This window comes from Diadema antillarum, unplaced genomic scaffold, assembly GCF_040938485.1.
Source record: "Diadema antillarum isolate AM-2024a unplaced genomic scaffold, OU_Dant_1.0 seq00000373_RagTag, whole genome shotgun sequence".
Classification (NCBI taxonomy): Eukaryota; Metazoa; Echinodermata; class Echinoidea; order Diadematoida; family Diadematidae; genus Diadema; species Diadema antillarum.
This window is the reverse complement of record NW_027271373.1, coordinates 428,248-441,020: the sequence shown is the minus strand read 5'-3', so window position 1 is coordinate 441,020 and position 12,773 is coordinate 428,248. Positions and strand designations below refer to the sequence as shown.

General features: G+C 36.2%; 1 protein-coding gene across 1 annotated transcript; it reads left to right on the top strand.

The window, feature by feature from the left end:
- The first annotated feature begins 6,725 nt into the window (after positions 1-6,725).
- On the top strand, positions 6,726-11,579 carry LOC139731453 (uncharacterized). The gene is made up of 3 exons (XM_071642336.1): positions 6,726-6,979; positions 8,281-8,506; positions 11,086-11,579. The coding sequence occupies exons 1-3, from the start codon at positions 6,824-6,826 to the stop codon at positions 11,577-11,579; spliced, it is 876 nt and encodes a 291-aa protein (XP_071498437.1). The 5' UTR covers positions 6,726-6,823.
- The last annotated feature ends 1,194 nt before the right edge of the window (positions 11,580-12,773 follow it).

The window sequence follows — 12,773 nt, the reverse complement described above, 5'->3', positions numbered from 1 at the left end:
TTGCTGCGGTAGCGCCCTCACCGTTCACAAACTGTTAATGTTTAGGATGAGAAACTTGCTCAATACAGGTAACTGGACCCTGCTGCTACATTGTACTCACTGCCGTATGGCAAGCCGTTTTTACATTTAAAGTTAATTTCTGATATCACAAATTCCATTTTGTGATATCAAAAAATCAAATTTTTGATATCAAGAATTCAATTTGTGATATCAAGAATTAAATTTGTGATATCACAAATTCCCGTAAGTGTAGCACATGAACTTAATTTGTGATATCAAGATATCGAATTTGTGATATCACAAAATCCATTTTTGATATCAACAAATTCAATTTGTGATATCAGAAATTCGAATTTGTGATATCTAAAATTCAATTTGAGATATCACTAAATGAATTTGTGATATCAGAAATTCGAATTTTTGATATTAAAAATAGGTTTCACGTGAAAAACCAATGGTAATTCGTGATATCACAAAATGATTTTTTGATATCACAAATTCGAATTTGTGATATCACGAAATAAATTTGTGATATCACTAATTTCAATTTGTGATATCAAGAATTCTTATTTGTGATATCACAAATGCGAATTTCTGATATCACAAATTCCATTTTGTGATATCACGAATTGAATTATTGATATCACAAAATTGAATTTGTGATATCAGTAATTCACAGGGAATTCGAGCGTTAGTCTTGCGCTGAAATTCAACTGTGAATTCGAGCGTTAGTTGAGCGCAGAAATACACGGGGAATTCGAGCGTTAGTTCAGTGCAGTAAATCCCTGTGAATTCGAGCGTTAGTTGAGCGCAGAAATACAAAGTGAATTCGAGCGTTAGTTGAGCGCAGAAATACACAGGGAATTCGAGCATTAGTTCAGTGCAGTAAATCCCTGTGAATTCGAGCGTTAGTTGAGCGCAGAAATACGAAGTGAATTCGAGCGTTAGTTTTGCGCTGAAATTCAACTGTGAATTCGAGCGTTAGTTGAGCGCAGAAATACACAGGGATTTCGAGCGTTAGTTCAGTGCAGTAAATCCCTGTGAATTCGAGCGTTAGTTGAGCGCAGAAATACAAAGTGAATTCGAACATTAGTTTTGCGCTGAAATTCAACTGTGAATTCGAGCGTTAGTTAAGCGCAGAAATACAAAGTGAATTCGAGCGTTAGTTGAGCGCTGAAATACACAGGGAGTTCGAGCGTCAGTTTAGTGCAGAAAATCGCTGTGAATTCGAGCATTAGTTTAGCGCAGAAATACAAAGGGAATTCGAGCGTTAGTTTTGCCCTGGAATTCAACTGTGAATTCGAGCGGTTTTGTTTGTTGTTGTTTTTAGCGCAGAAATACGCAGGGAATTGGAACATTACTTTTGAGCTGATATTCAGATGGAAGGTATACTACTGCTAACTTTTTTTTAGAACAATGTTCAAAATGCCAATAACTATATATGAGAGATTTACACATCCATCATTCCCTAAATGATCGTCAAGGTATATTCGACGAATTATCGATACAAATCAATTGTTTTGCAACATGTTATCATGAATTCAATGATACTATGTTCACTTAGGGCTTACATTTAATTCATCGTTTTGGTCCTCAAATTGTCATACATTATTGTTAATTATGATACATTTTTCATGTGGTAATCTCCTTTACAGTAGACTCTTCCACCAAATCGATGATAATTATGTGTGGTTGTATGTGTATGTGTGTTATAAAAGCATATACCATGTGTTTGTATTGCGGAGGACCGACCGAGGTCAATCACCCCTCTGGTCTGTGTATGTCAGCAGCGGAGAATAAGAGAGAGAGAGAGAGACTGTGAGTCATGCGGGTGCGAGAGGGAGTCGTAAACTTACCAATTTAATGTCCACCACTGGTGTCGGCTGGTGGTCACATAAAGCAACGTGTTTCTCCTAAAGACATTTTCTCACTCCTCAAAATCAGTCCTCCAGAACAAAGGGGTGTATCCATTAAGACCAATTGTGTTGGGTGTACAGTTTGCCTGCCCCAGTATGTTTACGATTTTGTAAAATAATTTAAAGTGTAATCATATAGGCAAGTTGATTCAAGAACCAAAACCGGGGAGAACAAAACTGGAACGCACAAGCCCAAAAGTCTTCAGACCAGATCAAGAAGAGTGAAGATATCCAGATCTTATGAGGAGTTTATGCAGCAGTATGCATGGCAAACAAACAGTTAGAATTTGTAGTAAGAAAAAAAGCAGTGGTACGAAGGACTTCAATTTTGTTAATCTGCGCAATGAGAAATCTCTCTTATTAACTCCCAGGAGTAACAGGGGGAGGTCGGGAGAGAGTATCTTTCACATGACAGAGTAAAGAGAAACGCAAACAAAAGTTGTAAGTCAACCAGTCTCTGCCAAATCAGTGGCGAGAAATGGAGGAAAAAAGAATATAATAATGACTTTGAAGTAATTGACAACATATAAATAATGGCATTTCAGATATGTTGCTAAACGATTTATTTTCATCGATTCTTTTAAAACCAATTCCTAATCACTTTAAATGAAGACGAGTTGCCAAAACTCTTCATTTAGGTTTTTTTGTAAATATCGTTATATACTATGTGAAGATAACACCTGCAATTCCATAGGAATATCTGCGCTAAACTAATGCTCGAATTCGCAATGTATTTCTGCGCTCAACTAACGCTCGAATTCATGGTTGAATTTCAGCGCAAAACTAAAGCTCGAATTCCCTGTGTATTTCTGCGCTCAACTAACGCTCGAATTCACAGTTGGATTTCAGCGCAAAACTAATGCTCGAATTCCCTGTGTATTTCTGCGCTCAACTAACGCTCGAATTCACAGTTCAATTTCAGCGCAAAACTAATGCTCGAATTCCCTGTGTATTTCTGCGCTCAACTAACGCTCGAATTCACAACTGAATTTCAGCGCAAAACTAATGCTCGAATTCCCTGTGTATTTCTGCGCTGAACTAACGCTCGAATTCACAGTTGAATTTCAGCGCAAAACTAATGCTCGAATTCCTTGTGTATTTCTGCTCTCAACTAACGCTCGAATTCACAGCTGAATTTCTGCGCAAAACGAATGCTCGAATTCCGTATGTATTTCTGCGCTCAACTAACGCTCAAATTCCCGTTGGTTTTCTGCACTGAACTAAAGCTCGAATTCTCTGTGTATTTTTGCGCTCAACAAACGCTAGAATTTACGGTTGAATTTCAGCGCAAAACCAATGCTCGAAATCATATTATTTCTTTGCGAAAGATATGTGCTGGAATTCCATATAAATTAATGATATCACAAATTGGAATTAGTGATATCACAAAATGTATTTCTTGATATCAAGAATGTCAATTCGTGATATCTCGAATTGAATTCGTGATATCACGAATTGAATTTGTGATATCACTAATTCGATTTCGTGATATCAAAAATTGTTTTTACGTGATAAACCAATGGGTATTTGTGATATCAAAAATTGAATTTGTGATATCAGAAATTCGAATTTTTGATATCACGAAAGGGAATTCGTGATATCAGAAAATCTTTTTAAAAAGTAATATGGCTTGCCATACTGCCGACATAACATTGCGTGTATTGACTATTTTTCTACATGATTTTCTATATAATGCAAATGTAATCTCGACATCATGAATAAATTACATTGACCTCAACGTCAGTGGAATGTATGCTTTAATTACTCCAGCTAAATGAAAGAAGAGAACATGCAGTCCCTAGATTCCTCTTTATTTTTATATTCTATTGTGCATACCAGTGAGATGGGATTAATTTCTACTTCTTCGGGTCGAATTATCATCGATGATAACTGCGTATCATTAAACATGATATGATATCAATATCAATATTTGATTCGTTTGATTCATACATTTTGTGTCATAGAGCATTTCTACAGAGTAGCATTTATCAGCTATACAGTATGTAGGGTACTGTGTGTTTGTGTGTGTGCGTGCGTGCGTGTGTGTTTTCCATCCAAAACTGCAGGTTTTGGGAAATGCTATATTCTCAAGTGAGTGTAAGGGAGTTTAAATGAAGCAGATATTGATTAATTTGATCAAGTTGATCAAGATAGGTTTTTTTTTTCTCTCTCTCTAAGAGTTATGCAGAATTTGATATAATTTTTGTACACAGTATGCTCTGCAATATATATATATATATATATATATATATATATATACTCTGGTTTCTCGTCATTTTCCTCCTTTCGTCTCAAAATGAATCCGACATCCGGGTCCTCAAGTTGAGCTCTCCTTATATCCGCCTTTGTCAAATTTGACGACAGACTAATGGCAGCAAGCTGAGCTTCATATATATATATATATTTATATTTATATATATTATATACAGTATATATATATATATATATATATATATATATATATATATGTTAAAAAAAGAAGGTGATTCAGCAGCACAAGTTTTTGTGTAATGAGGCAGATATGGATTGGCTTGATTAGATTTAGCAAGATAGCCTTTTCTGAGAGTTGATAAACTTCTTTTATTGCAAAAGAAAGCGCTTAGAATTGTTTTTAATTTACATACCCGAGAACATACAGATGCTTTGTTTTCTGACCATAAAATATTAAAAGTAAATGATTTGTATGTGTTTCAACTTGGTCAGTTTATGTTTAATTACAACAGTACCTTTTTACCTAAAATATTCCACGATTTATTTCATCGAAATAGTCATGTTCATAACTATCCCACGCGACGATCCGACGAATTCCATCTTCCGTTAATGAGAACCGCACATGCCCAAAATACATTTCTTTATACCGGACCCAGACTTTGGAATAAATTAGATAATAGTTTAAAAGATTCCCCCAAATTTGTCACATTTAAATATAAACTCAGAAAACATTTACTTTCTACTTATAATCTTAGATAATCTAAATTGTTATAATTTATGCTTGAGCTTTCACCTGTCCTGATATCGCAGCACTTGGCGTGTTCTGTGTGCAGACCTCTCTTCTTTCTTCTCTCCTTTTCCTTTCCTGTCTATTGTTCTTCGTAGACTTGTATTGTTACCGTCTTCTCTCCTCTCGGTACTGTCTCGCGTCCAACAGTGTATATGCGTGTGGGTAATTGAATGTGTGTACGAATGTATTGTCCTTGTCATATTTTCCCGGTACACGTGGTTCAATGAACAGTGTCCGGGCACTATAGCATTGGTATTCTATATTTTTTTCCCGACCTGTGTATCTCAAAATAACTACATGTATATTGTTATAGAATAGTATATCATTCACTCATTATTTATCTAGCGATCCACGTCCGACAAGCTTTGCTTTTTAGTGGATCACTATTTTCCATGATCGAATTTATTTTCCGCTCGACCACGTAGTATTTGTACAGTTTTCCTCTTTATTATTGTACATATATGTTGTTCTATAATTTGTCTCGTATATTACATGAATCTTTTGCAAGCGTTTGAACAATATCATTTAATGACATGTATACATTGTACTATGTTTTTGATTTTCGTTGATTGGAAATAAACTATGATTGAATTGAATTGAATTGAATTGAATTGAATTGAATTGAATTGAGAGTCATGCAGAATTTCATGTCATTTCTCTTATACATGGTCTGATTTGAAAAAGATTCCGAAATTGTTTCTCGCCGGCTTGCATGTTGAAGACGTTACTATGATCATATTGGTCTATAAAATGAGGCTACAAAGTCTGTGTGAAAATATACAATTTCCTTACGTTATCTTAAGTTCTAAAAAATTACAGAATCATCATTTCCGTAAAAAGATATTCTAATCATACGAATGAAAAAAAAAAACCGCATAAGGAAGGTAGGGTTAGGTATTAAGGCAATCTGTACAAGACAGGCATTGAGAAGATCTATATCATGCCGTCTTAATTTATATCATTTACCATTTTCGAAACAACAAACAAACAAAATTGACGATAATCGTCAAATGTCCATCTTAACATGTCGAAAATATTGTTAGTTCATGAGGTATAATGTGTATGAGGAACGTGTGTACGAGTAGTGCAAGTACCGTTATAATATGTATTGAAATTGAAATCATAATTAATAATTTCTTTGCTAATTTTTTATTCAATATAATATATATACGTATATGTAATTATATATATATATATATATATATATATATATATATATATATATGTAACGTTGTAATATTATATATACATATATAATGTATATAGTATTCTTTCCCTTACCGTATATCCACACGGGGGGGGGGGGATTTCATAATGCCTTTTGTCTGACAAATTTGTCCGACAAATTTGCTCTCAGCTTGTCAGATGCAAGGATATCGGTAACTTATAGCAGTTTACCAGGAAAAAAAATCTGACAAAACGTTTCATGAAATGCCACCAGAAACACTGATTTAGGCCTATAGAAATGTGTCGGGCCATATCATATTGGTCGAAACACTATTCGCCACACAAAATTGAAAATGCTGTATTAAAACTTAAAAAGAAATATCGCATTGATATTCGTACAGCAGGTAACGTTTAATGAACTTCGGAAGATCACGTGGAATGAAAAAGATACCGGCTGTTTGCATATGTATACAATGTTTGCTCTCATAAGGAGAGACAGTTCAATGTTCTCGAACGATGATTCCCTCGAGCTACATTAGCCATGGTCTGCGGGTCCGTGTTTCATTTGCTCATGTTAGCAGTTCCATGCGTGCGCGTATGATGCTCGGTCTTCACAAATCTTCGGTCAGAATTTGCTTCACTATAACCAAGAGAAATGTATATTTCAAGGTGAATGCGGTAGAAACATTAACATGATCATCATCAACTCGTGCTCTATAGTGCAGTAGAATCGCTGTCCATGATGACATCGGAAGGTTGTCCAGTATTGGAGGACTCATCACCAACCGTGCAGACGACCATGAATAGTGAAGATGAGAGCAGAAAGTGGTACTCCGTACAATGGGCGGACTTCAAACTTAGCTGCGAACGACTTAAGGACGTGTCCTCAAAGCACGTGAGTATGAGTGGTGTATACCTCGTGACATTACTCTACTTGAAAAGTAAACACTTCGTCAGTTTATTATCACCACGAGTGCTGTGTACCATTCCATGAATATGAAGGCAAGATCGTGCGAACACTGGTCGAAAGTTGACATTTTTTTTTCGTTTTTGTTTTTAGTTTTTTTTTTAGTTTAGACGTTGCATTAGAACATACATGTAATTAAAGATGATTTCCCATTGTATTCTCTGTATTGCAAAACATAGTGTCTCAAATTTGATACTAATCTATTTGTGAATAAAGGGTTTGCAACCATTGATCAGATAGTGGTGTGAATAATGAAGCACTTTTGCGGTTTATCATGAAGTTCCATAATATTCAGTTATACCCTTACGCGTGCGTGTATTGACGTGAAACAACTGCCCCAGCGAAAAGTCATAGAATTTGGGTGTGAAAATGTAGTTTTGTACGATGCAATGTACGTGACTATGTCACTTGATATCTTGTTATTATTATTATTATCATTATTATTATGATTATTATTATTATCATTATCATTATTGTTATTATTATCATTATTATTAGTCATCATTATGCATATGTCTGTGTTGTATGTGTATATGTCTGACTGTGTGTGAGAGAAGGAGATAGATAGTTAGAGAGAGAGAGAGAGAGGGGGGGGGGGAGAGATAATGAGAGAGTGTTTGTGTGTTCTAATGACCAGACTTTATAGAGGTTAAGGGCTTGTAGTGATTTTTTTTTATGAACTAAAATCATGATTTTCAAAAATATTTTATTGCACGTAAATTACAGTTGTGAATCAATGACATCATCACCGCGGCTCATGGCCGGCGGAACGGGGGAGGGGGGGGGGGGGGGCGTAAGTGGCACTAGAAAGAAAAAATGAGAGACCTTGAAGTGTGAGCGAGGCATGGTTATGTTTTTGCGCTGAAGACATTTTTTTTTTGCTTGTCAGCTGAAGAAACCCGGAAGTGGCATCAGAAGGTGTTGAAGGCCTTTTTTCTTTTTTTCTTTTTCTTTTTTTTTTGCTTGTTAGCTCATGATGAAACCTGAAAGTGCCCCCCCCCCTCCACTTTTGAAAACGCTCCGCTCCGCTGATTTGCATACGTGGTTTGTGAATACTAATACAGCTTGGTGCAAAAGCTTCCAAAGCTCTGTTATCCAGAATGTGTGGAATTTTCTGAACCAGCACTTCAAAACAACAATGATTCAAAGATTTCATCTAAAACACTGTGATAACTTCCAAAACATGCGATAACCCCCCCCCCTTTTTTTTTTTTCTGTCTCTCTTTCAGCCACGGATACCTTTGTGGTTGTACGCCCTCTATCGGTTCGCACTCGCCGCCTACTTTTTCGTGGTTTGGCTTACTTTCGTCACGCTCCAAGCAGAGACGCAGGGTCCGAAGTTCCTCATTTACTTTCCCGTCTGGACATATACTGCAACCACAGGCTACCTCTGCTTTGCCTTCTTTAATACTCTGATGGACTTCGTGAAGAGCAGGAAAAATGCAGCATTTGAAGGTATTCATGATAGTGGAAGTCAACAAGGGCATAAAGAGTAGAAAGCTAACGCAAAAGCTAACGAGAGGGTCTACCACCTACAGATGCATTCCACTGTTGATGCCTGCGTATGGTTTCTTAAAAAAAAACAACAACTTCTATCCCTGGCAGGGTGGAAGCTTATCTGATCATTCCATCCAGTAAATACCTCTTTGATGAAGTGCTATCTCAAAGACAATGTGTTGTACATTATTTTGTGGTGACTTGCTTTTAATAAATTTAATTGTGAAGCTCTCTTGGTGACTGACCCCTAGATCACAAGTGAATGAACTTAATAGGTCAGCACAAAACTCAAACATCTGCCATGTAACATCATGTTGTCAATGAAAAGTATTGCCATGATTTAAAGGGTGTGTACGGTTCTGGTCGAGGTGAGGATTTAGCTTTTAACGTTTTGCGAGATATTCAGAAACCACTCTATGAGATGTCAAAGAGCATGCAGTTCTAAGGGGGTATCAAAAGTTTATTCGTTGAAAATCGGTTTTGAAATGGCTGAGATATCCAAAAACAAGGTGAAACAAAGAGATCCTAATAAAGTTGTGGCATGTCGCCTTTTATTATTAGCACTTTTTTGGATATCTCGGCCATTTGAAAACCAATTTTCATCAAATAAACGTTGAATCCTTCTTAAAATTACATGCTCTTTCATATTTCATAAGAGGCTTTTCATTATCTCACTTAGGAATGTTCAAAACATGAATCCCCACCTCAACCAGTACTGTGCAGTCCCTTTAAAACATCACCTTTTCCGATATATAAAGGAATATACCCCATGTAAGGCTCATAAGAATAAAAGACGCATTTAGCATTATTGACAAAATTAGTAATGATAATAAAAAAAATCGAGCAACGCTGTCACATCGTGGCTAATGCTGAGAGCATGGCTTATTTTGTTCGATACTCTTTATCATTAAAATGGAAATTCACCCCCAAAATTGAATGAATCCCAAAAGGAAGGGAGAGAAAGAGAGAGAGAGAGAGAGAGAGAGAGAGGGAGAGAGGAAAATCCCTTATTAATATTTTGAAATGTCACAGTTTTTCAGTAAACATTTCTTGACCAGTCCTTATGGAATATTCAAATGAGCGGGTTGATGATGTCATGCCCTGACAACATTGCATGCATGTTATAATTGAAATTTGGAAAAAAATATAATTTTTTGGCTATGTAAAAACATATTACCCTTTAACAATAAGAACAAACTTTTGTTCAGTCTTATTTGGATGGTTTTTAAGGCAACTTTCATAGTTATACAGCTGACGTATACGATTTTTGCTATTTCTGTATATGAAATGAATAAGAAATTGTGAGAGCATATCCTCGTAAACTTGCTGATTTGAATATTCATAACGACTGGTCAAGAATCATTCCGACAAAACCTGACATTTCATATTGTCAATTCCTTATTCCTGATCCGATTTTGATCGTTTTCTCGCACTGTTTTGCAGGCATTTTGCTTTCTTATGAAATTGATAAAATCTTGGAGTGGAATTCTTTTTTTTAACGGGGACGACGATATAGATAATGTGGATGAGTTTCGTTACTCCGAAAGTACGTTATTCGGAGATAGGCACAAATTCTCATTATTCCTACCTATAGACGTTCGTTAATCAAAACACTGGTGTCGTTATCTGATGCGAAAGTTTGTTATTCCAGAGGTTCGTTTATCCGAAAATAAAATAAGGTTTGTTATTCCGAAGGCCTTATTAAAGGGATGGTACAGTATTGGTGGAGATGAGAATTGGGCTTTTAACTTTCTGCGAGATACCAAGAAAACACTTACGAAATAGTACAGAGCATACCATTTTAAAAGGAATTCAAAGTTTATTTGATGGAAGTCGGGTTTGGAATAACTGAAACATCCAAAAACAAAGTAAAACAAAGCGATCGTAATAAAATGTGGGTCCCACACTTTATTTAGAATCGCTCTGTTTTGGATATCTCAGTCATTTCAAACCCAATTTTCATCAAATAAAATGTTGAATTCCTCATGGAATTACATGCTCTTTCATATTTGATAAGATATTTCTCGTTATCTCACCAAAAAATGTTAGAAACCTGAAATTATGTCTCAACCAAAACTAGACTATCCCTTTAACCAGTAATTGAAAAAAGGTGCTTGCATACGAACCCCTGAATTCCCAACCTTGTTTTACTTTTGGATAAACGAACCTTCGGAATAACGAACCTTATTTCATTTTCGGATGAACGGTCATTTGGCATGGTGAACCTCATTTCTTACTCGGATTAAAATACATGTAGCACAAAAAAAATAAAAATAAAAAACACCCAAAAAACTTCGGAATAACGAACCAGAAATGTATAATTTATATGTATTTCGTCAACTAAAATAACGGATATTTTGGGCGAGGACAATATTGTACCCAACTCTCTTACCATACGAACCAATCTGATAAAGGCATGACATGTGGTTATAAATCACTCTTTTTCGTTTAAACCATGCTTCGCGCCATTTCTTAGTGTTTGATCACCGTTAATGTTTCTCTCTTTGTCTCTTAATCATCTTTCTTTGTACTTTCAGACAAATTTCGATATCAGATTCAGTGGCTTCTCTTTAACATCACCGCCGCTCCTACCCTCTTCGTAACCGCTTTAGACTGGGGAGTACTGTACTATCTCGTATATGCCAAGGTACCGATCTTCATCTACGTCAGCATAGGCCTCTTGCCCGCCGTCGTCTGCCTCAGCGAAATCTTCCTCACCCTGATCGTCGTCCGCTTCGTACACGTCTGGTACTCGTATCTGTATATGACTATATTCCTGCTCTTCGCTGTCAGTTACTGGGCGGCTGGGGAGATGGACACCTTCATTTCTCCCAATCTCGACTTCCAAAGCCAGCCCGGCATCGCGGCTGCAACCGTGGTGGGAGTGACTTTTGCAGTACTACTGGCTCAAGCCATTTTGAAAGGATTGTACGCCCTCCGCGTCCGATGTATGGATAGGAGAAGAACAGAAACAGTTCCTAGTAAGACAGAGGAGGTGTCACCTACCGAACTCGAAGCATTGACCGCGTAGTTTTCACGAAATGTATCTCAATCACCATTGATGATTATGTATATCTTTGATTTTAACATTATGTAATACCAATATTTATATTTGTTTCATATCTTATTATAATGAGATATCAATATCTAATGAATTAAAACATGTATTTATCATCTACGTCAAGTAAGATATCTGATTTTCAGGCAGTTATTATATTTCAGGTGAAATGCCTAACAAGCATAAAATCATTACTTGAATATACTTCCAAAGGCTATGTCTGAATGAAAAAAAAAAGTTGGCCTAGTCTCTCACAAGTCTGTTTTATGATAAATCATCACTGAATATTCACTGTCTTCGTCCACGATAGGACTGACTAGGATTGGGTATATTAGGTTTTTATTATGGTTTTTTATAAATATTAATGTATATATTTGTCTTATAATGTGCATGTAGATCATACATTGTACCTATAAATTATCATACCTATATATACCTGTATAACAAACCTATTGGTTGTATTTCTCAAACATTACTGGAACTTTTTCTGCACTTTAGCTACGTTTTCTATAACAACGTGCAGGGTATATGATTATGCATGAAAAACTGTGTTCCCAACTTCGAACCCCCCCACCCCCCCCCCCCATCCATTCCAACTTGTTACGGCCGTTATTGGCATTCATACATAAGAAACTCGTTTTCCGTTCATTTAAGCCCAAGCTATTTTGACCCCTCGCAGGCCCAAGGGGGGGGGGGGGGGGGAGGGGCACATTGTGCCCCCCTATATAACTTTTTTTATTATTATTTGATGTATCATCGTCATATTTGGCACATGGGTAGAGTAACTCGTACTCTACATGACCGTACATTTGAATTTTCTCAAGGTCACCCATGGAGGGCGCTATTTTCCAAAATATAAAGAAATACATAGGAAATATGCTAAAAACATGATTTTCTGTATAATTTCTTTATCCCCATTATATATGTCTTATTATAGACCAATCATTTTCATATTTGTTACAAATGATAAGCAAGTGGAATCTTATGATTTGTTACAGTTGAAATTTCTCAAGGTCACCACATGGGGGCACTATTCATGTCAACATAATAATACATTATGAGACCTGAGATGAAATGTTTCGGATGGGTACATGTATAGTTATGACACTTCATATTTGCATAATAGTGGAATTTCAAGATTGCAAATTGATAATATGATAAACTAAT

Bases quoted from the DNA above. Each gene is read 5' to 3' on its own strand.
- LOC139731453 (XM_071642336.1), top strand. From the start codon at position 6,824: ATGATGACATCGGAAGGTTGTCCAGTATTGGAGGACTCATCACCAACC. The intron at 6,980-8,280 runs GTGAGTATGAGT...TCTCTCTTTCAG, and splicing joins AGGACGTGTCCTCAAAGCAC to CCACGGATACCTTTGTGGTT. The intron at 8,507-11,085 runs GTATTCATGATA...TTGTACTTTCAG, and splicing joins GAAAAATGCAGCATTTGAAG to ACAAATTTCGATATCAGATT.